General features: G+C 45.1%; 1 protein-coding gene across 1 annotated transcript; it reads right to left on the bottom strand.

Annotated features, from left to right (window-relative positions):
• Positions 1-4,647: 4,647 nt before the first annotated feature.
• Positions 4,648-5,213, bottom strand: LOC121434383 (peptidyl-prolyl cis-trans isomerase A). Its single transcript, XM_041633287.1, has one exon. It carries the CDS (start codon positions 5,185-5,187, stop codon positions 4,693-4,695), a length of 495 nt encoding a protein of 164 aa, XP_041489221.1. The 5' UTR covers positions 5,188-5,213; the 3' UTR covers positions 4,648-4,692.
• Between the last annotated feature and the right edge of the window lie 20,295 nt (positions 5,214-25,508).

Raw genomic sequence — 25,508 nt, 5'->3', positions numbered from 1 at the left:
ATTTCAAAAATATCTTTTGTGCAACAAGAGATGTTGACCACTGAGCCATCTCTCCAGCCCTATATGCATGCATTCTTAAATGCCTTCAAACTTCAATATTATTTAAAACAATAGTTAGAAGTCTGCATTGCTTGTTTTGTTAAAGGCATAAAACACTTTCACATTTAGAAAGAGAATTGATCTGTTTGATTTGTTTCTCTAGCAACCTTAATGATCACCATTAGGCACCCTGGATGTTACAGACAAAAGACAAGAAAACCTATGAAAAGGGGGAAAGGAAGAAAGATTAACCAGGAGTCTCAGGGTTCCAAGAATGGCATAGAGTTGAGTTCCCTGGGTTTTCCTCTTGCCTTACATAACTCAGATTTGGCCCCTTAGAAAGTGACACCCTGAAAATACTGCCATGTTTAAATAAAAATGCCCCAATGAGAACTTCTTTTCCTTAACCAAAGGAGAAGGGGTGGGAAAGGCTAGTAACATAAAGACCTTCCTAACAAGAGCCTCTCCTCTGTTGCAAAGCACAACAAAGAAACTGGAGTCCAGCTTTATCATGGCCAGCAGAGACTAGGGAGAGAATAGATGTCCATCCTTGGGAGGTGACGTAATTACTTCTGTGCCTCTGTAATCAAGTGGTAGCGTGTGCTGTGGGCGCAGCTCATGGGTGGCAGTTGCTTTGATTATACTCGGTGCTTGTAGTTTTCTTAGGCAGACATCCCAAAGTCTATTAGAATACATATATATGTATTTTAATATATATTTATACTAGAGTATTTTGTTTAGAGAATATTAGCACTAATTGAGAATTATAGCACAAATGAAAAAATGGATCTATACTCAGGCTGATTCTTTTTTTAAAAAAGATGTACTTATTTTTATTTTATGTGTATGAGTATTTGATCTGAATGTGTGCAATACACCAGGTGCCTGTGGAGGTTAGAAAAGGACATCAGATCCCCTGGAACTAGAGTTACAAAGGCGCCAGGGGCTGGGAACTGAACTTGGGTCCTCGAGAACAGCATCCTGTGCTCTCCAGCATGAACATCTCCCCAGCCTCAAGCTGTTGTGTTTCACCAGAATTAAGTCACTGTTAAGGACACAGCAGCAAGTTAAAGATGAATTTGGTGAATCGTGTGGTTTATGGAGCAATAACAAAATTTATTTAGTTGAAAAATAAAAGGGGGAGTTTTCAAGACAGGCTGTTGAGAACTGCTTACAGCAGAAGGTAGGAAAGGAGGAACAGACAGCAAATATTTTGAGCCATCCGAACAACAGGTACATCCCCACCACATCACTGCCGAGACCAACGTCATCACTGCTCATATAAAACATGATTGACCAACCGCGCCAGCTAAAACATAAAACTTGCTAAGCTAGACGAAAGAAGAGAAAGCTGAGTAGCTCTGCCTATGAAATATAAACTTCCTGGAGCTATGAAGAGCGATGCCTAGCTGAGGAAGCACGGAGGACACCACACAGACAAGACTATAAAGAAACTTCTGCTGTTACACTATAATTAAACGCTGACACCCAGAACAAAGAGAAGAGCGTGAAAGCAGCGAGGGTCACGCAGAAAGGCAGGTCCTTCAGAGCAACTGAGAATAATACAACAGAGACTTTCAAAGCCTGGAGTGCCTGTACAGCTGTAGTTCCTGTTCTGAAAGACAACAATTGCCAACCAGAATACTATAATCATCAAAGAAAAGAATCAAAGGAAAAGTGAAAACTTTCCATGATAAGAAAAAATAAAAGGTAAAGGAATTTATGACAGTAAGCCAGCTCTACAGAAAACACTCGAAGGAATCCTTCAGTCGAAAGAGAAAAACAAGTCCTTGAGGCCACGGGGAAGAAAAGATGATGCTAGGATCATGTTAAACAGGAGAGAACGAGGAAAGAAAACACTACAGAATCAACAAGATGCCAGCAAGCAATAGAAGAATTTCAAGGATCTCTGAGCGTTAATGTTTTCAACTCCCCTGTCAAAAGGTACAGAGGAGGAGGTTAGGCAGAAAGCAGGGGGCATCTATTTGCTGCCTCCAAGAAAGGCACCTTGCCACAAAAGACAGACACTGTCTTGGGGTGAAAGGACAGGAAAAGTAGTCAGAGCAAATGGACCTAGGAAATAAGGAGGAGTCAATGTCCTGATACCCGAGAAAAAGGACTTCACACCAAAAGCAGTGAAAAGCGATTAAGAAGTCTACTTCCTACTGACTACAGGAACCAGTCAAGAAGACACTGTGATTCAAAGCATAAATGCCCGAATGTAAGTGTACCCAGTTTCATAAAATAAATACTGTTGTAGGTGTAGTCACAGATTAACACTAACACCATGATTGATGGCTTCAACACCCCATTCTCAGAAGCTGGCAGGCCTTCTCAACAGAAATAAAAGAAATGCATGAATCAAATGACATCATAAATTAAAGGTATTTAACAGACATTTACAGAACATTCCATTCAAAGTCTGCAGAGCATACGTTCTTCTCAACTGCCCATGAAAATTCCTCTGGAATAAATAATACACTAAGGTTCAAAGCAAGACTCAACAAATGCAGGAAAGTTGCAGCAATCCCTTGCATGCCATCTGATCACAATGGAACAGTAAGAGAAGCCCCAGCGCACACGCAGATTCATGAAGACTAAGAAATAACCTATTGAATGAGGAATGAGCCCTTGAAGAGATAAAAAAGGAAATAAAAAAATTATTAAATCAAATGAAAATACAACATACCAAAGCGTATGGGATGCACCAGACACTTTCCTAAGAGGGAAGGCTATAGCTTAAGTATCTACATTAAGAAATCAGAGCGCTCCCAAATAAATAACAGCATACCTTAAAGCACTGACTAAAAGAACAAGCCAACTCCCAAATCAGTAGATGGAAAGCAATCATTAAGATCCAGTGAAAAATTAATGAAGTGTACACAAACAAACATCAACTACAAAAGAGTCAATGAAACAAAGGGTTGATTCTTTGAAAAGAGAAACAGATTGATGTGCCAAAAAAACTAGCTAGAAGAAGGAGAGAAGGTTTCAAATGAACAAAATTAGAGATGAAAGGGGAGAAATTACAATAGATACCAATGAAATTCAGGAAGTCACTGGGCTTTACTTGAAAACCCATACCCACTCTACTAACTGGAAAAGCTAAAGACATGGGTGAAGGTCGTATGTCTAGATGCATATGACCTTCCAAAATTAAGAGGCGATAAACAATGTAAGCAGATATTTAACCAACAATGTGGTTGAAACAGTACTTTACAGATCTCCCAACTAAAAAAGTCTGGGCCAGATGGGATCACTGGTGAATTTTGCCAGAACTTCTAAGAACTTACACCAATGCTTCTCAAACTATTCTACAAAATTCTATAAAATGGAGAGGGGGTGAACACCCCCAAACACTTTGTATGAAGTTAGTGCTACATTAATATAAAAAGCAGACAAAGACACCCCCAAAATTGTGGTAGGAGGGATTACAGACCAGTTTTCCTGATGAACTTTGAGGCAAAAATTCTTAACAAAATACACGCAAACTTCTTTCAAGAGCGTATCGCCCTACTGCAGAGTAAACCATGACAGCAGCTAGATACTGGCTTAGTTACACACATACACATCAAAGAAGTAGAATTAGCCAGTTTACCCATAGACTAAAGGTTAACTGATTTAACAAATGCCCATGGTGGTATAAGAGAACTACATTATCATGTGAAGGCAGGAAGACTTTCTTTCTTACATATGTTACCAAAACCACAATGTATAAAATCAAATTTTGATAAATTTAACTTATTCAAAATGTAAACACTTAAGCCGGGCGGTGGTGGCGCACGCCTTTAATCCCAGCACTCGGGAGGCAGAGGCAGGTGGATCTCTGCGAGTTCGAGGCCAGCCCGGTCAGTCTGCAAGAGCTAGTTCCGGGACAGGCACCAAAAGCTACAGGGAAACCCTGTCTCGAAAAACAAAAAAAAAAACAAACAAACAAACAAAAAAAGTAAACACTTACTCTCCAATTAGAAATAGAATCTTCTGCTCCATTGTCAGGTGCATTAGTTGGGAAAGGGACAATACAGAGAAGTTGAAGGTAAGTGTCACTGCTGAAGACACCAGGTACTTCAGACACGGGACTCAGGTGAATTGAAGTGGATCTGACCTGAACGTCTCCTCCCCGAGGAGCAGCTTTCATAGTCCCAGAAGGTGACATACAAGCTGCCAAGGTAGAAAAGCAATCACTAGTTCTGCCCAGCTGTGACGCCTGTGAGACACAATGTCCAGCACGGCAGGACATCCCTAAAGGAGCAATGGTGGCATTAACATCTTGGGGGTAGCTATCAGCTTTCTCATTGGACTTGAGGCCCACTCAGTAAGAGGAAGATCGTGTTTGACACCATAAACCTAGATGACCACCTGGCCCTAGGAAGGTCCTGGAATCTAGAGGAAAAACAGACCACTTTCCTAAATCGGCATCATCTCTAACTGCTTTCTTTCTTTTTTTTTTTTTTCTTACTTAGTTTTTATTCATAATCATAAACTTAACTCTGCAATCCAGCTAGACTTGAAGGGGAATGAGGAAAATATGGAACCCAAAGAACTTCAGTGAGAGCAGAGATTACAGGGTACTGCGAGCAGATGGGGCTGGGGTGCTCTCCTGAGCTACAGAAGGAATGGTCTGGTGGGTAAGAAGCCCGCAAGTCAAAAGAATTAGAGTTGTCCACAGTCGGAAATGGTGATCTTCTTGCTGGTCTTGCCATTCCTGGACCCAAAACGCTCCATGGCTTCCACAATGTTCATGCCTTCTTTCACCTTCCCAAAGACCACATGTTTGCCATCCAGCCACTCAGTCTTGGTGGTGCAGATAAAAAACTGGGAGCCGTTTGTGTTTGGTCCAGCATTTGCCATGGACAAGATGCCAGGACCTGTATGCTTCAGGATGAAGTTCTCATCCTCAAATTTTTCTCCGTAGATGGATCTGCCGCCAGTGCCATTATGGCGTGTGAAGTCACCACCCTGGCACATGAATCCTGGAATAATCCTGTGAAAGGAAGAACCCTTATATCCAAATCCTTTCTCTCCAGTGCTCAGAGCACGAAAGTTTTCTGCTGTCTTTGGAACTTTGTCTGCAAACAGCTCGAAGGAGACGCGGCCCAAGGGCTCACCATCGGCCGCGATGTCGAAGAACACGGTGGGGTTGACCATGGCTGCAGCAAGCGGTGAAAGGGGACAGCGGCGTCTGCAAAAAAGCCCTCTAACTGCTTTCTAACCATTGCACTCATAGACAAGTATAACTCTCACCTCTCATCAAAGCAGCTTCTTTCCCAGCAGATGGAGACTATTCCAGAAGGCTATGATGTTCAAAATCAGCTGGCACTGACTGCAGGATGTCTACTTCCAGCTGACACATCTATAACCCCAATCCTAGGGCTCAGGGAGCATCACGAAGAGGGGCAGAAAGACAGTAAGAGCCAGAGCACCAAAACATCTGTTGTGAGACAGTGTCTCCTGGAAATGATAGGAAGTTGCACCCACAACATCTCAGTAATACAATGCCTGGACAAGACCTCAACAATGACAACACCAGGCGGTAGCCCAGTGTGGGTGGGGGAAAGCTCATACATAGAACTCCACCCCTACAGAAAGAGCTACAGGTAATTAGTGACTGCCAAGAGAGGAAGAATTGGGATGAGTCCAATTTGGTTATCCAGTACCAGTGGTCAGTCCTAAAAACATACAATTGTGAGAAGTGCTAACCAGACACCACAGTTTGTATTTATATATTTATTCCTAGATATACATATATAAAATAATAATTTTTAAAGAAAAAGGCCATGAATTACACATGCAAACAATATCTATAACTGTTATAGGATATGTATCCATATATTATAAATAAGGCATGGGGCTTAATAAACAAAGCTTATAAAATGAATTTTTAAGAAGTAACTGCATGCTTAGAGGCCCTTGGGAGACACATGGAGGGTTGATTACTGGGTAATGCTCCTCATCACTGGTCATTAGGTTTCAATAAAGGCACTGTCCTCGTTTTCTTTCTGTGGCTGTGATAAACGCCATGACTAAGAGCAGCTTGGGCAGGAAAGGGTTTATCTGGCTCACCCTTCCACACCACAGTTCATCACTGGGGGATCTAAAGCATTGGAGCAGGGCTGCAGCAGAGACCGCAGAGAAGGGCTTCTTATTTCCTTATTCTCCAGGCCTTGCTCAACCTGCTTAAAGGGGTGGCATCACACACAGTGTGCTGGGCCCTCCCATATCAATCATAAGTCCAGGAAACATCGCATGGACTTGCCTACACACCAATCTGAAGGAGGCATCCTCTCAGGTGAGCGTCCCTCTCGCCACATGACTCCAGTTTACGTCAGCTCTACAAAGCACTAACCACACAGTCACAATGAAATATCGGGTCTCCAGAGCAGCCAGTGGCACACTGCATTGCGACTGCATGCTAGCCTCTGGGCCAGAACTAAGCCAAGAAGGTTCCCTCTTTTCCAGAGTGTTCAGCATGCTCATTCACTGGAGACCCTACTTGAGAAACAAAGCAACTAAGTAAGTAAAGAGAATGACTAACAAACTATATTTGCTCCCTATATAGCATTTAAGAAATATATAAGCATGTAAGAAATCCAGGCAGGTTAAAAGATACAGTGTGAGTTACACCGATCTGTACGTACCAGCGACAAAACTGAAAACGGAAGCTTTTGCTCTTGTTCTGTTTTTTGAGACAGGGTTTCTCTGTGTATAGCTTTGAAGCCTGTCCTGGAACTCACTTTATAGACCAGGCTGGCCTCAAACTCACAAAGATCTGCCTGCCTCTGCCTCCTGAGGGCTGGGATTAAAGGCTTGCACCACCACCGCCCAGCTTGAAAACTGGGGTTTTTGTTGTCATTTAAAATCATGGACTGCTGCTGTGGGCCCGTGCTGCCAGCACCAGGATATGGAGTCAGGAGGAGCAAAAATCCAAAGCCAACAGCAGCTGCATAGCAAGTTTGAGGATCGCCTGATCCGTAGAAGACATTCTTTTATCTTGTTTTTAAATACTATTTAAAACAGTATATAAGGGAAAATATAAAGAGACGGCTCAAGAGTGAAGAGTAGTGACTGCTCTTGAAGAGGACCCAGGTTTAGTTCCCAACGTCTACATGGTGACTCACAACTATCTGCATTTCCAGTTCCGGGGAATCCAACGCCCTCTTCTGGCCTCCATGGGTACTGCATACAGTTGGTGCACAGACATACATGCAATCAAGCTACCCACACACATAAAATGAAAAAATCTTTTTAAATAGTGCAGAAGGCATGAAGCACTAAAGTTGGCAAAGTATCTGATATCTACACACTAAGAACTATCAACGATCTCGTCAAAAATGAAAAGGACTGAGTAAATATTTATGTGTCATGTTCATGGATTAGAAGGCTCACTGGTACTGAGATGTTTTCTCCCTACCCCACCCCCAGGTTGTAAAGACTCGGTGGCATCACAATGCAAATATAGAAGGCTCTGTTTGTAGATGCTGACAAAAGTGATTAGAGGTAGCCACAATAATCTTTAGAAGGAAAAAAAATCTTTGAATGACCCATGTCATTTCATGTCAATACTTGTTATGGGTACTGGAGAGAAGCCTTGGTGGGTGAGGACATCTGCAGAGGACCTAGGTTCCATTCCCAGCACCCAAACTGGGGGCTCACAACTGTAACTAAGGGTTCAGGGAACCCCACACCCTCTTCTGGCCTCTGTGAGCATCTACATTCATGTGCACATACACACATAAACCACAATTTTAAAAGTCTGTAACTGTAGAGATACATAAACAAGACAGTGTAGTTTTGGCATGAAGATGGACAGGTAGAGTGTGTGACAGAAGCAAAAAAATTAAGTGTATCTGTACTTACATGGCCAATTGATTTTTATAGAGTTATTTATTTTATTTTGTGTGTGTTCCTAAGTATGTATATGTGTGTGTGTGTGTGTGTGTGTGTGCACAATGTGAGTGTACGTGCCCATCGAGGCCAAAGAGGGTATCAGATTCCCTGTGAGGTTGCAGGCAGCTGTGGCACACCCAACTTGAGTACTGGGATGGAACATGGGTTCTCTACAAATGCAGCAATATTCTTAACCACTGAGCCATCTCTCCAGCCCTAGCCAACGGACTTTTAATGATGCTTCCAGGGTAATTCCATGGGGGCACAGATAATGTCTTCAACAAATGCTTAAATAATTGACCATTCATATGCAGCAAGAAAGATATGCAGATTAACCTTTACCTATGCCTTGTTACTTCAAATGTGTCACAGACAAAATGAAGAATCTAAGCTGTAAAAGTTGTACAAGTGAGAAAGGAGATGGCTGTGGCCTTAGGCTCAGAACAGATTTGCTCAACAGAAAACAAAGAGCAGTGCATACTGAGACCGTGGGAGAATATTTGTTTTTTCAAAAAAATTCATCAGATGAAAAGAAAAAAATTACCTTCGAATAAATTTCTTTATGGTTATCAAAAATGTATAAAGAAAAAGATAAATTGAGTATCACTATGAGGAAACTGAAAACAGAAGCTATAGGACTAAGAAAAGCTGTTTGTAAAATGTATACTTGAAAAGGGGGGAGTTGCATCTAGAATATATAAACATTCTTTATAGTCCAGCTATAAGACAATTTCATTGCTTGACCAAAATACAACAGTAAAAAACTAGATGAAACTATTTGAAAAGATGCTTCACAGAAGGTATACAGGTGGTCAAGAAACGTAAGGAAAGTTGCTAACAGGCATGGTTGATTAGAAAAGTCAAATTAAGACTCCAGAGAACCAGAGTCTCATTTCTGAAAATGCAAAACACCAGCAACACCAATGTCAACGAGGGCATTTGGAAGCAGCCCAGAGCCCCATTCAGTGCTGGGGGAAATGCAAGGCTGTGCAGGCACTTAGGAAAAACTGGTCCGTTCTTTCTTTGGGAGTTAAATGCCATAGGCCCATCAATTCCACTCTAGGGCTTTTATATATGTCCCCATGAAGGCATTTTTTTAAACCAGCCAAAACTAGAAATGAACTAATTGTTTGCCATACACATTGCAGATGAAGTCATCATGGTGCACCATAGACCTCAGTCTGCCCTAAAAAGGGACATTAACTCATCTTGAATACATGCGACAATGAAGTTCACAATTAGTATTCCAAGAGAAAGCAGCCAGACAGAAAAATACCACACTCTTTATGATTCCAATTATATGAGGTCCTACAAAAGCTATGTGAACAAAAGCAGATGCCCAGTGGCCAGGGTCCAGGTGCTTCAAGAGGGGACCTATCTCCAAGATTGAGGAGATGGTGTGAAGGCATTCTCCTGTCACAACTGGGATGGGGTTTAAATGCTTCAAAAAGCATCCAATTACATTCCTGTAAACAGAGAACTTCGTCACATGCATAAACTTTCTGTGAGAAAGGCAACTAGAGCTGAAGAGAAAGCTAAGTCCGTGCTGTGAAAACATGGAGGGTGGAGCTTAGATCTCTAGTCCCCAGTAAACACCATGTGGGCATGATGTGGGATTCCCCTTTGTATGCTATCAATACCATTGGTTAATAAAGAAACTGTTTTGGCCTATAGCAAGGCAGAATTTAGCTAGTGGGGAAAACTAAACTGAATGCTGGGAAAAAGAAGGTAGAGTCAAGGAGAAGCCATGGAGCCCCACCGGAGACAGACGCTGGAACTGAATCTGGGTAAGTCACAGTCTTGTGGTAATACACAGATTAATGGAGATGGGTTAATTTAAGATACGGGTTAGTCAGAAATACATTTAAGCTATTGACCAAGCAGTATTGCAAATAATATGGTTTCTCTGCGATTATTTCAGGGATGAGCAGCCAGGAATAAACAAGTGGTCTTCTACTACATGGACAGGCATGCTGTTGGGAATTGCAGCCTCAGAAGGTGGAGATAGGGAACAAGTGGGCTCTGAAGACTACCCATCTCAGGTGGAGAGAAGGCTATGTGGTAAAAAGCGCTTGCTGCTCTTCTGCGGACCCAGGTTTCATTCTGAGCATCCACATTCGGCAGCTCATAATCCCCTGTAACTTTAGCATCAGGGTGCCCATCACCTCTGGCTGCCATGGGCACCTGCACTCATGTACACCCACTCACATGCAGACACATGTGTATACACATATTTTTTTAATCTGTTTTAAAAAACACTTCCCATATCTGAGAGCTCTGGGTCTAATTGAGACCCATACCTCAACCTCTGAAAAAGGTCAAAGAGCAATCGAAGAAAATTCTTCCATCAATCTGAGACCTCTATGAGTGAACACACACACACACACACCTTCTTGCATCCTTAAATTTCAACTAAAATGTCCAGCCCAATAGCGCTGAGCTTTCTATTTTGAGTATATTTCTTGTGTCCTGGAGACAGGGTGCACGCTCCTTGGAAAAGAGTTAGATTCAGGATGTGGGGTCATCAGGAGACAGGGTGCACGCTCCTTGGAAAAGAGTTAGATCCCGGATGTGGGGTCATCAGGAGACAGGGTGCACGCTCCTTGGAAAAGAGGTAGATCCCGGATGTGGGGTCATCAGGAGACAGGGTGCACGCTCCTTGGAAAAGAGGTAGATCCCGGATGTGGGGTCATCAGGAGACAGGGTGCACGCTCCTTGGAAAAGAGTTAGATCCCGGATGTGGGGTCATCAGGAGACAGGGTGCACGCTCCTTGGAAAAGAGTTAGATCCCGGATGTGGGGTCATCAGGAGACAGGGTGCACGCTCCTTGGAAAAGAGTTAGATCCCGGATGTGGGGTCATCAGGCCACTTTTGCTTCACTCCCCTCAGAGGTCACAGCCCTCAGCAGCTTTTCCCCTTCGTTGTCTATAACAGGCCCTACACGGGTTGCCCCCCAGGTTGGTCGAGAAAGCCCTATCATCATCCCGGGGTGCACTGCTAGGGTTACATCTCCGGTATGGTTTTTTTGTTTTTTGTTTTGGGGGGGGGTTCGAGACAAGGTTTTTCTGTAGCTTTGGAGCCTGTCCTGGAACTAGCTCTTGTAGACCAGGCTGGCCTCGAACTCCCAGAGATCCACCTGCCTCTGCCTCCCGAGTGCTGGGATTAAAGGTGTGCGCCACCACTGCCTGGCTTAATTACCGGTATGATTTTATTATGTTGCCTGTCCCTGTTCACTACACAAAGTGTCTCCTCTTTAACTCACATGATATTTCCAACTTCAAAGTTTATTTGGGGAGACCTTTAAAGACTGTTATTTTTAAACAACTTAAATGCCCTTTAACAGACAAATGAGTAACAAAAATGTGGTACAAATATACAATGGGATACTATTCAACTGAAAAGAAAAATGAGATATACAGATAGATGGTTGGAGCTGGAGATATTCCATTGCATGAGGAAGTTCGGGCCTAGAGAGACACGTACCGCAAGTTCTCTCTTGTCTGCGAGTCCGAGCTCCAAAGACAAAGACGAGCAGCTGAACTGGAGCTACCGCAGAACCAGGCGAGTAAAGAGGGACCGTGCAGAAGGCGAGGAGGGAAAAGCAGGACACAGTGATAAGAAGGGGAGAAACGGGGATGGTGGCTCTAGTTGTGGAAAGAGGAGGAAGGAGACAAGTTAATAGAGAAGCAGAAAGGGAGGAGGGACAGATAACATCAAGGATATTTGAAAAAGTCACAAGGAATCATATTATTTTTATTTACCTAAGTTTACATTTAATATATATCCATGTATATAATATAATGTATATGTCCATGCATATACATTAAACAAAGTTGTGCCATTTGGGTAGACAATGCTCCCCGAAGAGTCATTGGCCACCTAACAAAATCCCAACACCAGGCATGAGGAACCTCTCTTAAGCTGTTGGTCAGGGAGAATCCAAATGACTTCCAGAACAATGTAGGCTTTTGCTGTTGCCCTTTGTCTCCTCCCTATGTTAGTTAACAGTAAGCTCCCATAACTAACGACACCATGCACTCTGGACAAGACTCAGATGACTTGAGTTGGATCTGACCTGAAGCCTGCTCCCCGAGAACTAGATTTCATGGGTACCAGAAGGTGCTGCAAGCTCCCAGGAAAGGGGAACAACCAACAGGTCCTACTCAGCTGCGACAAGCCAGTGAACTACAATGACAAGACAACTACAAGACATACTGAGAGGAGTCATAGCAGCACTCGAATATCGGCAGTAACCACCAGCCGCCTGACTGGACTGAAGGGCCACCCAACAGGGGTAAATCAAGCCTGGCACGAGAGACTTAGTGGACTGCTCTGAGCTGGGGAGGCCATGGATCTTAGAGGAGAACCTACCAGTGGCATTTCACTAAACCAGCACAATTCCTGTGTCCTAAATACTTATCCTTACATCCACAGGTGAGGAAAGCTCTCACCTCGTCAATGAAGCTTCGCTTTGCAGCAGACACAGACTGTTATGAAAACCACAACTGTTTAAATGGAGAGAATAATTGATTCCGGGGAGCCTAGCCCCAGAAGAGAGAACTCCTGCTCCTAAGGCTCAGGGGACATCTCAGAAGTGGAAAGATTGTACGAGCCAGAGGACCAGGAAGTCAGCTGTGAGACTGCCCCAGAAATAATGGGAAAATTTCATCCACCGTACCTCAACAATATGGCCACCCAAACCAGACCTGAACAAGGACAACACTGATAGACAGGTCACTGCAGGAAGGGGACTCTTGCAGGGCCCAAACAACTAGAGGCAATTAAGGGATGCTGTGAGCAGAACCATTCCTCCCCTGGGAGGAGCTCCCTAACTGGTTATCGAACACAAAAACGAACTCAGTAGGTTCTGCATGTGTGTGTGTGTGTGTGTGTGTGTGTGTGTGTGTGTGTGTGAGAGAGAGAGGGGGGGGGAGAGAGAGAGAGAGAGAGAGAGAGAGAGAGAAAACAATAACTACTAAAGAAAATAAAGCCATGAATTTGAAAGGGGGTTGGGAGTACGGGAGAGGTTAGAAGAAAGGAAAGGGGAAAATGATGTAATTATATTTTAATTTAAAAAAATAATAAAAATAATCACCCCCCAAAGGTTGTTACCTTAAATTTATGTTGACTCCCACATGCCTGCATTGCTTTCTTGACATCCTTTTATTTTAAGCCCATCTCCTGAATCATTTTATTACTGGTGCCCTCTTTTTTTTTTAAATCTAAAATGAAAGGCTTTCTTTTAATTGATTCAAGCAATTACATTTCTTGTAACTGCTGTTACAATCAGATTTACTTCAGCTGTGCTGATCCATTATTTTCTCTTTAGCTTTTTGTTTTTATTCTCTCCTAGTCTCCATTAGAAAATGGAGCTGTCTTCAGCCGGCTGGAGTTATATATACGACCTGGAGAGAAGATTCAGGAGCTAAGAGCGCCGGGTGCTGCTCTTGCCAAGGACCTAGGTTCTAGTCCCAGCATCACAGGGCAGCTGTAGCTCCAGATCCCGGGGGCTCCAGTGCCCCCTTTAGGCCGCAATGGGCACTACATGTGTGGTGCACAGACAAACAGACCAAACACATAAAATAAAACACACAAAATAACAATGTATCCATCTTTAAAAAAATAAGTCATACAATCTATTTTTCTTTTAATGACAGTCACGTCATACTTAATGAACTCAAGATTAAGTTTGTTTGTCTGTAGCCCCCTCCCCATAATCCCTCCACACATAGGCAGCATTGGGAGTTTATCTGGGGTTTCTTTTAGGCTTGCCTTCAGTTTGGTAAGGCATGAGCACACCAAGATGGTAGCTTGGACAACTGTACATCTTCCTAGATCAGTTCATTACCACTTGCTTCTCTGCTTAGCATGTCGTTGCACTAAAGTCCTTACTGCTCTGAGCAACGAGATTGCCTCATAGACATGGTGTCTATCAGGGGCACAAAGGCAGTGCTTTCTCTAGGGCAAAGGGGCTCCTCTGCCACTGGAGGTCAGCTGAAGGGGAGTGGAAGGGTTGGCAGGGTAGAGGCAGGAGGAGGTCTGTGCATGCTCCTGCCTGGAATTCACTCTCGAGTGGACATAACACGGAAAGGTGGTGGCGGTGGTTCAGATCACCAAGGGGAGTAAAAACGGAGAAAGCAGCAAGGCAGTGGCGAGCACAGGCTATCAAAATACCATCTCCCTGCCCAGCTGCCTAAATGGGACTTTGGGGGTGGGAAGCCTCCCACGAGTAAACAAATACAGGGATTCCTGCCTGTGTAACGGGATAAGTGGAAAACACATTAAATGATGAAACCCTGTTTAAAAGGCGCAAGTCAAAACAAATAAATTAGCTTAGCATGTTATGAAACAACAATACCCACTGCCCTCACCCCGCCCCTGCCTCCATCTCCAACTCGAGGTCTTCTTTCTGGCTCCAACCCTGGGGTTTTGGCCAAATTGAAGATAGCTTCAGAGTACAGTGCGAGCCTTTGGGCGGGCCTGCCAGCTTTATTACGTGCAAGGTCCTCCATCACTCCATGTCTGGCAGGCTTCCTCCAGCATCCCCTCATGCTTCCAAAGACAGCCATGGGCTCTCTCTGCCCATGCAGTGTGCTCCTCAAAACCTGCCTGGGGGCACACCACTGGCTGGTGCTGCCCTGGCTCCAGGGCACAGTGGGGGCTGGGTGGTCACTGCTTTCTTCAACTTTGACCCTTCCACTTGAGCCCTGCAAGGTTTTGTCTTCTTTGCAAAAGGAAGCCTATTTCCAACCCCTACTACCACCAGCTGCCTCCCTGCCCTTTCAAGAGGACACTGAAGAGATCTGTCCGTTAAGCCTAGGAACTGTGATGTCACGCCAGCCCCGAGAATTCCTGAGCTCTCTCTCTTCAAGACTCAGTTTAGGCATGGGCCCTAAGGAAGCCCCTGAGGAGAGACTAACGACCCACTCTGAAAATGTCTGCATCCGACTCTCTGGGACCTATCAGTGTGTTGCTTATGTGCTCCAGAGTTAACTTAATCAGCTGGCCTTAGAATAGATTACCCTGTAGTAGCGTGGGTTGCGAGAGGCGGGAGTTGGCTTGTCTCCTTGCTCTCCTGAAACCCTTCAACGGGAAATAAGGAGGTAGGAGTGCAAAGGGGATTGAACTCACCATCACTGGATGAGAGAAGGGGCCACCACCAGCCAAGATCAGGGCTGGTGACTGATCAGTGTGTTCCCAGCTCTGAAACAAGAACATGGTAGGGACATACGTGCTTAGTGAGCAAGAAAATTAATCTATGGGATCAGTAAACAATTCGAACAAGAGGGTGGGGCTGGGAAATGGGGATAAACTCCCTTGACAGAGTGCTTGCCTAGCTTATATGAACCCCTGATTACAATCCCTTGCACAGCAGCAATCACAGGCTTGGGGAACATGGAGATCAAAAAGGATGCATAAGGAGATGAAGATTAGCCTGGGGTATATGAGGTCGAGTACCAAAAACAAAAACAAATATATAAACAATAACAAAAAACCTATTGTGCTGGGTAGTTTTGTGCCAACTTGAAACACGCTATCATTTGAGAGGAAGGAACCTCAGTAGGCATTTTCTTAATTAGTGATTGATGGAGGTGGGCCCAGGCTACTGTGAGTGGTGTCATTGCTGGGCTAGTGGTCCTGGGTTCTATAAGAAAGCAGGCTGAACAAGCCACCCGGAGCAAGCCAGTAAGCAGCACTCCTCCGTGACCTCTGCATCAGCTCCTGACTCCAGGTTTCTGCCTTGTTTGAGTTCCTGTCACAATGATGAACTGTGACATGGAAGTGTAAGCCAAATAAACCCTGTCCTCCTTAAGTTGCCTTGGTCGTGGTGTTTCACCACAACAACAGTAACCCTAAGACACCTACCAAAAACAGCAATTAAAAACCCCCAAACCAATACCAACAACAACCACTACACACCAAACAACAGTGACGTTTTCAGAGAGCTTGCTCATGACTTGATCACTTTGCTGATGGAGAAAGTCTTAGCTCCTGGCCTCTCTCTCCCTAACACACTACCCCTTTGTGGCTGGCTTCTCCACTTCCCAGTTCTGCTCTGCACAACCTTGCCTGGCCCTTACCTGTTCGCAGGGTGTCCGGAGCATGCCTGAGATAGACTTGACTTCCCCAGGATTGTCATCTCAAGTCTTAACCTCCAGGTCCCTTCATGAGATTTAAAGGAGGCCCCCAGGTCTGCAGAGCCCTGTCTCCTGAGGCAGGAGCATGTGTACTATGGGAATGAGGGTGTGTGATGCTATTAGCCTCATCACTGAGTTAGTGAAGATCATTGTGCTCACTTCTCTAATGGAATAGCCTGCAGAGTGATGAGATTCTATACCCACCTCTCTCAAAGCTGTGGAGGACATGACACCCCCTAGGAGTGCTAGTGGGAAGTAGAATTCAGGGGTCTCTAGTGACCCAGTGAGCCCCTGAGTTGAAAGAATGCCCCAACAGCAGCCTCCTCTGCCCCATGGGGAGGGGACACACCGGTCTTCTGAGGTGTCTTTAAAAAAAAGAACTAGAGTCCCCACACACATCTGAAAAAAAAAGTCACTGCAGACCTGTGAACAGGAGACAACCTTCACCCTGAGTGTGGCTAGCATTCCAGGACCCCACTGTTGGAGACCAAAGTCCAGCCAGTAACTGCACAACTGCTACCTGCTGGATGTTGGTCTCGTTCCCAGCTATTCCACTGTCCAGAGACACCAGCAGAGGCCAGCCAGCCAATAATCACCAACTGACAGCTACCCCAGTGGCAGGAAAGTTTGTCCCTAATTACCAGTTCCCATCCAGCCCCCAAGTCACTCATGCAGAAAGTAGGCTCTGGACTTCCAACCTTCCTTGGGGTTTCTGTGCTCTCTACCTCCAGAGACAAGCAGCAGCCTCTACCCCTACTCCCCACAACTAGACAGTAACATCTGATGTGGGATTCCCTTCTGTATGCTGTCAATATCATTGGTTAGTAAAGAAACTGCTTTGGGGAACAGAGCTTGGCAGGGAAAACTAAACTGAATGCTGGGAGAAAGGAGGTGGAGTGAGAAAGAAGCCATGCAGCCCTACTGGAGCCAGATGGAACTTTAGCCAGTAAGCCACAGTCACGTGGTGATACACAGATTAATAAAAATGGGTTAAATTAAGATGTAAGAGTTAGCCAATAAGAAGCTAGAGCTAATGGGTCAAGCAGTGATTTAATTAACACAGTTTCTATGTGATTATTTCGGGGCTAAGTGGCCAGGAATCAACAAGCGGCCCCCTCCTTACAACAGATTGGTGCCCAACATGGGGTTCGAGTCTCCAACAGCTCTAGCCAGCTGCCGTCTAGCTCCCATCTTCCTCCTTCTTCTGTGGTCTCCAAGGAGGCAGGAATTTCTTCCAAGGAGCAAAGGAAACTTCTGGCTGGTGATTCTTGGTGACATGGCAACACAAGGCCACTCACCCAACCCTCAGAAATATATAATAAATTTATGAATTAAAACATTATGGGCCACATGACATCCTTCTAAAGGAAAGGGTCCTATAGACAGCTGTTTTACAGGGGTCAGGGATACTATGCATAGGATGCCTTCCTTAAGGAGGGACGGGCATAGGTGCTCAATAAAAACTGCAGGAAAGACTGTTCCTAGAACTTTCTACTGGAGAACATAACACACATAAACACAGAGAGAGAAAGAGAGACAGAGACAGAGAGACAGAGAGAGACAGAGACAGAGAGAGACACAGAGAGATGGAGACACAGAGAGAAAGAGACAGAGAGAGACAGAGAGAGACAGAGACACAGAGAGAGAGACAGAGATGGAGAGACAGAGAGAGAGTAGGTCAGACAGCTAAGGGAACCCATAGCCAACCACAGACAGAATAAAAGCCAAACCACTACCACGCCTTGTTTTTTATTTACCTGTGTGATTCCCAGGCTTCCGGTTGCACAACCCACTCCACCACTGTACAGTTGAAACACATTCCCCAACAGACGTGTCACTGGTAAACACGTTTGCACTTTGTTCTCCCAATTACACCTTAGCTCACCAGTGGAGCCAGGAAGGAAGGACAACCTTGACCACAGCAGTTAATTTTTACCATGCCACGGTGGTAAACAAGGGAGTTAGCATGGTTGCACATATTTTTCCCTAGCGTAGCCATCTCAATATATCTGTAGAACAACAAATAAAACATCTTCTTGGCACCTCTAAGAAATGAATGACTGGGTTTCTCCCGGCTGACTAGTGGGAGGACGACTATATTACCATGCATTGGTTAAAGACAAAGGGTCCTGGCGTCTAAGCAAAGAAAAAGATAAACAGTGAGGTCAGTTAGCAAAAGGGATGGCAATGTGAGGGGCAGAAAAAGCAGAGCCCCGCCCCCACCCCGTGTGTGTGTGTGTGTGTGTGTGTGTGTGTGTGTGGCCGTGTGCACGTGCATGAATGCACAATGCATTTGTACATGTGTGTAGACGTCAGGTTAACCTTGGGTGTCTTCCTCTGTTGTTCTCCACCTTGTTTTCTAAGGCAGGGTCTCTCTCTAATCCTGGAGATCAGTCAGTTAGGTTGTACCGGCTTCTCAGTGAACTCCAGGGAATGAGCCTGTCTCTACCTCTCTAGCTTTGGGATGACACGCATGCACCATGTGTGCCCATCCTCTACATGGGAATTGAACTCAGGACCCCAAGCTAGCTCAGCAAGCACTTTACTGACCGAGCCACCTCCCTAGTCCCAGCTTTACCCCTGCAGTACCATCCCAGGGTGCTACACAGTGCAACATAGGTGGGGCGGGTGCCAGGACCACCTTTCATCTTGGGCTGTCATTGATGACTCCTTACATAGAGAGAGCCACTTTACCTAATTCTCCATTGGAGCAAACCCCCACAAGGTGGTAGCATGGATCTCATCAAGCAGTTCCAGGAACACATCCAGAGGGGCCCACACATGCTTGCTCCTGGGGTGTGGAACAGAGTGAGCACAGGTGTCCAGACTGCTGCTGCGTGAACTGTGTCAGCGGCCCTTGGACAGCATAGCACAAATACGAGGATCTGAGTTTAAACCCTTTTTTAAAAATTGAGGGTGGAGGCAGACGCTGTAACCCCGGTGCTGAGGATGAGCAAGGTGGAGAGGTGCCGGGGTTTCAGAGCCACAGTCTAGCTGAAACAGGGTTTAGTTTAGTGATAGGCTATGCCTCAAAACTTAAGGTGGGGTGTTACGGAGGAAGGTACTTGGAACTGACCCCAGGTCTACACACACACACACACACACACATGCACGCACACATGCACGCACACGGGCACGCACACACGCACATGCACGCACACATGCACACACATGCACACATACACACAAACGCACACATACACACACACAACACAGTCCCACGATCCTTTGTTTGAGCAGGGCATAGCTCTGAAGATGGCCCATGTTCTCATTACTTGCTGCATGCAATAATTTTCCTCTGCACTTTCGTATCCTAGCTGTACTTTTTGCTTTTTCTTTGTTGGTATATGAGCCCATTGCATTTTGTTCCACTGCCATTGATAAACGCACATTCACAACTGTGAACACAGCTAGAAATGTGTGCTGCCCACCCCACCTCCACAGCATAGAAAGGAGGCCAGAGCAGATAGATGGAAAGAAAGCAGGCCAGGCATGAGGACCCAGTGGCTGACTTCGGAGTCCCTGTAATGCCTCTCAAAATATTTGCTATGTAGACAAAATCACCCAGTGCCCAGCGTACAATAAAGGGAGGCCCAGGGTCATCTCTAAGGTCCCTTCTCATTTTACATGCTATGATTCTATTAATATCGAGAATGACTTTTACATGCTAAATGGAGTCCATGAAAGCTGACTATTTCCCGAGATTTAAAATGTCCCTCTGCTAATTGAAACTAATTCTCCAAACTGCACATTAAAAGCTCCGGGCTGATTTTTCTCTCTGATGGACCCTGACAAAGTGGCAATTGAGAGCGAGAAGCCTGCCGGGAGCCCCCTCACCCCCACCGCTTCTGCCCCAGAGAGTCTTCTAATTTATATTAATGCATCTTTGCTTTCTGGGGCAAGAGGGTGCCAGCCATCCCCCATCCTATGCCACTGAAATGGGATAATATGCTGCTACCTCCGTTTCACCCTTTCTATACTGAGAGCTTGGTAGCCATTAGGCTATAATCATCAGGATGAGCACTTAACATGGGCACCAACGCCTAGAACAGAGCCTGGCTTCTCAGAAAAAGAGACGTTGCTCTTACTTTTTCTGAGCATGGCACACAGCCTGGCAAGTCCAGGGTTCATTGACTAGGGGAAGGCTAGAACTGTTAGGGACTCAGGATGCCAAGTGCTTGCCTTATGTCTTAGGGCTTTTATTGCTGTGAAGAAACACAATGACCACGGCATGCGGGCCGACATGGTGCTGGAGAAGTAGCTCAGAGTCCTACATCTTGCAGGCAACAGGAAGTCTGCTGAGACACTGCGCAGTATCTTGAGCGTAGAAAACCTCAAGGCCCGCCCTCACAGTGACACACTTCCTCTAACGAGGCCATATCCACCCCAGCAAAGTCACACCTCCTAACAGTGCCGCTCCCTGTGAGATTATGGAGGCCAGTTACATTCAGAGTACCATACCATCCAAACATGAAGGCCAGAGTTTGGATCCCAATGCCTATGTAAATATTCAGATATAGTGGAGTATGCTTGTAATCTGGCATGGAGAAGGAAGAGTATGGAAGATTCCCAGGGCTCAGGGGGGCCAGCCTAACCAGAGAGGCATGCTACAGTACAGAGAGACACCCTGTTCCAAAGATGAGGTAGTGAATAATCAAAGAAGACACCTGAATGTCAGTCTCTGACATCTACACACATTCACACATATGTGCACATGCGTATGCGCACAGGCACACAGACACACACAGTCAGGTAATCATCTGGTAATTGCCTGTCTCAACCAGCACCTTAAAGATAAGGAAAGTTTGTAGAGCGGGACTTGCCTTCTTCAGCAAGTTGCATTTTTAACTTAGAATTTACCATTGTGATCAATTTTCAGCATACTGTCAAGTCAGTCAGTCCACTGGTTGTGCGACATCTACACTGTTCATTTCCAGAATCTTGTCATCCCAAATAGAAGCCACAAACCTGTTGAACTTTACCTGGCACTCCTCTGCACCTGCCCCCCCCCACAAGGTGACCCACTTGTAGTAGAAGGCCCCTTATTCATTTCCAGAAGGCCCAGACTCCCTAAATAACCACACAGAAACTCTATTAATTAAATCACTGCTTGGCCCATTAGCTCTAACTTCTTATTGGCTAACTCTTACATCTTATTTTAACCCATTTCTATTAATCTGTGTTTCATCACGTGGCTGTGGCTTACCGGGTAAAGTTCTAGCCTCTGTCTCCTGCAGGGTTCCATGGCTTCTCCTCACTCTGCCTTCTTCCTCCCAGCATTCAGTTTAGTTTTCCCCACCTAGCTCTGTTCTACCCTATCAGGCCAACTGAGTTTCTTTATTAACCAATAGTATTCACGGCATACAGAGGGGGAATCCCACATCACCCACTCTTGTGTTTTCTATTCACATTGATTGCGCTGAATAAAGATTGGTGATGGGTGTGCAACAGAAATCTGCATTTGAAAACTTTGTGACCTTCACACTCCAAAGCTGTTTAAGCTGAAGCCCAGAGGAGAAGCAACTTGCCTCTATCAGACAGCCAGGAGTCCCTGGGTAGCAAGGCCACTTGCATGACTCCAATCTCTCTTTTAAAAGTTAAAAAAAAAAAACACTTAAGCCCCACTTTTATATCTGCAGCTAGCACTGGGTTGTCTGGACCATTCTTTCATAAGACTCTGAGATACAAGAGAAGGACATAACATGGTCATCACCTAGGTGCAACGAGCGTTACTATCATAAGAGAGAGAACATTGCAGATGAGGAGTCTCTCTTGCCCCGTCCCAGGACATTCTTGTCACTGTGGGTACTGTTAAATTTCCCCCCTTCTAGACTTGGGGTTACTTTCCGCAGCCTCTTCGCTCATGCTTACACCTACAGAAAGAGGTAGGCATGAATAACTCAGAGTGTTGCTAGCAGTGTTTTGAAACATTTTTATAAACGTTCCTGCACTAAAGCTTTCTCACTCAACAATGTGTTTTCCGATATGTAACCGTGCCCATAAGCGTGTGTGGAGATGGAAGTTGTTTCCAATTTACTTTCCTATTACAAACAATGCAGCAATTACAAGCAATTCTCTCTGGATAATAGACGTGGACGTGGCATCGCAGAGTCTCTGTGAACACACATTTTCAATGCCAATTCTGCTTTGAATATGGACAAATTGCCTTCCAAAGTGGCTGAATTAATTCACACCCTAACCAGCAGTGGGTGTGAACTGCAGCTCCCTCTTACCTTCATCCTCAATATCATGAGTCTTTTAAATTTTTACCCATCAGACTGGTGTGAAATGTTCTTCCTGGAAGCTATAAATGGTGTTTATCTGATTATTAGGGCAGCTGAGCACTCTTCTTATGAGCACTAATAATTTAAATTTTCCTCTGCGAATAGCTTATTCTGCTACTCCATTGAGGGGTTAGTGAGGGGCAGCCTGTAGGGAAGATGTGGCCTGCCAACTGTTTTCAGTTGGTGGTGTGAGCTAGGAGTTTGCAAAAGGCCAAGATAAAAAAGACCAGAGGATGTGTGGGTCCTACATGGCAAGGTGGAGAGCAGACAAAACTGAGAGGTCAGAGGAAGGGAGTGCCTTATGCTGAGATCTGATTTACATGTTTCAGTGGTTGAGAATCAAGAACCCCAACCCTACTGACATAATCGGCTCAGATCATTTGCAGAGAATAGCTTGGATACCGGTGATAAAACAAAATCCTAGGTAATCTTTGAAGTTAACCTCCGTACACCTCTCTCATCCCTAAACTTGGAAAGACAACTTGTAAACCACCTCAGAGTCTCAGTTACAAAAGAAAATGCTTTAAGATAAGAATTCACAAACTGCAGGGCAGTGGTGACCCACAACTTTATTCCCAGCACTCAGGAGGCAGAGGCAGAGGCAGGCGGATCTCTGAGTTCAAGGCCAGCCCAGTCTGCAGAGTGAGTTCCAGTGCAGCCAGGGCTACACAGAAAAACCATGTCTTGAAAAAAACTAAAAAGGAAAAGAAAAAGAGGAAAAAGAAGCAGGGAAGAGGAGGAGGAAGAAGAAGAAGAGAAAGAGGACAGGAAGAAGGAGAAGAGGAAGAGGAAAGGAAGAAGAAGAAGAAGAAGAAGAAGAAGAAGAAGAAGAAGAAGAAGAGATACACAAACAAGCTCATACTCATTGACTTCATTGTTCAGCTTCCATGGTCTTTGAGCCTGCCTATCCAAGATCTCCTTTAAGCATTACAAAACCACACACCCAGCTTTTTTTGGCTAGACTCTCCACTTGAGAAGCCTATTGCTTGTCCTCCTCTTAAGCAGCCCCCCTCCCTGAGTGCCTGAGCTTAATCAAAAGCACGTGCCAAGGCTCTCTCTCATCATTACTTAATAAGCCTAACTCTGCTCTAGGCTGACTTGTGCTGCAGTCTCTGCTACAGGTGTCAAGATGCCCGGACCTCACTGTGGGTCCATACGACAGAGCTCTGGAGTTTCAGGCAACAGTGTAGTGCTGTGTCTCCCCTGGCCACAGACACTATGGAGCCTACTACAGGTACTCTGTGGCTTTCGACAGAAAAGGGTCTGCTGGCCCCTTCTCTGTGTATGTGTTGGCTTCATGCTGACATAATCTCTGGGCACTGATAATTTTTCTGAGCTGGTTCCCTCCCTCAGCTACCATATTCGTGTTGCCCAGAGACGCTAAGTTCCTATTATCCCAATGCTGTGGTCTAAATGAGTATCTTCTGTGGGGGAAAAAGAGAATCAACCACCCATGAAACTCAGCTACCTCCAGAGTGTGTGTGCACAGGTGTGTGTGTGTGTGTGTGTGTGTGTGTGTGTATGTGTATGTGTACAACACGTGCATTTGGAGGTGAGAGGAGCCATCTACCCTGTTTGTTGAAAGAGGATCTTGTATTGGGACCTGAGGCCAACTGATTAGGCTAGGCTGGCTGGACAGGGAACCCCGAAGATGCTCCTGTTCCTAACTCCCCAGTCTTGGGGTTACAGGTGTGCACACCTTGCCTGGCTTTTTCCTGTAGCTTCTGAGATTTAACTTAGACTCTGATGTTTGCACTTCAAACACTTTACCAGTAAACCATTTCCCAGCCTCTTGTTTATCATTAAATTCCCTAAATAAAACTAATGATGGGGCCAGAAAGATGGCTCAGCAGTTAAGAGCACTTGCTGCTCTTACATAGGCCCCAGGGTTTGGTTCCAAGAATGCAAATCTAGCACCAGTCTCCTCTGCTGGTCTCCACAGTCAACTGGATGCATGCGGTGCACTTACATACAAGCAGGCACGCACACACACATTCATATAAACTTTTAAAATTAAAAGTAAAGAAAACTAATGTAGTTACGTGTCTTCGAACACGGGATGCTGGAACATTCTGCTTCTGGGTCTGAGGGAACCACTAACTTTGAACTGACTGTTGTGGGGAGACAATTGAGCAATTGGGCAGAGCACAGGAAACAGAAGATGCCAGAGAGAATGAGCAGCCAGGGCCCCAACTGCCTGACAGAGGCCCTGTGGGGAGCAGGGCAAGGAGAGGAGAACCAGAGACAAGCAGGGGCTGCTAGAAAGGAAGCAGTTAAAGCTGGAGAAGGGGAAGCTGCTGGTACTTCCAGGCCTGTGTATCGGGAAGGAAGGAGGGAGCGGTAGGCAGGCTCTGGAATCTGCACAGGGCTCCCTTTAGACAGCTACATGAGCATGGGGTAGACTCAGCAAAGCTGGGCAGAAAACCACATGTGCGCTGCAAACTAAACAATTTCCCAGAGCTCATTCAGGAATAAAATAAATCTGTATTCAGTTCAGTCAGAGTAGAGAGACCTCAAGGAACCCAGAGACTTTAAGGGGACCTCAGAATGGCGACTACTACATGGTTAGGCTAAGCTAACTTGAGGCAATAATGCCTCCTCCTCCTCCCCTCTCTCTTCCTTTCTCCTGCTCTTCTTCCTCTTCCTCCTCCTTCTTGAGATGGTGTCTCTTTATGTAGCCTAGACTGTCCTCAAACTCACAACTCTCCTGCTGCCTCAGCTTTTTAAGTGCTAGAAGTACATATATACCATCATGCCTAGCAGAAAAATCTTTAAATATGTTTTCACAAAGAAAAAAAAAACTAACCTTGAAAAGATCTGATCTGCGAGCAGCTTAGCTGCCTGCTAAAATAAACTTCAGCACTTTGTAAAAGCAACTAAACAAGATGATACTCTAATCTGTGTTAGACCCAGCATCCAGTAAAAGGGTGTCTTCCGTTTGAGTGACCAGGAAAAGATGGCCTGTAACTTCTGGAGAAAATTCAATCAGGTGAAATAAAACAGGTGCACATAAAGTCACCCAGGACCCAGCGTGAGTGGCATATTGCGCCTCTCCTCAGAATAATCCACCAGTGTAGAACTCTTTATCCATTGAAGACGTCCTCTAAAATCCAAGAGGAAATCCTTTCTCAAATAAAAAAGAAATAAAGAAAACATTTGC

The sequence above is a fragment of the Microtus oregoni genome, unplaced genomic scaffold (genome assembly GCF_018167655.1).
Source record: "Microtus oregoni isolate MIOR12 unplaced genomic scaffold, Mior012 000043F_ref0000047, whole genome shotgun sequence".
Taxonomy (NCBI): domain Eukaryota; kingdom Metazoa; phylum Chordata; class Mammalia; order Rodentia; family Cricetidae; genus Microtus; species Microtus oregoni.
This window is presented reverse-complemented; position numbering and strand designations above follow the sequence as displayed.

Excerpts from the sequence above, each read along its gene's own strand:
- LOC121434383 (XM_041633287.1), bottom strand. The coding sequence starts at position 5,187 with ATGGTCAACCCCACCGTGTTCTTCGACATCGCGGCCGATGGTGAGCCC.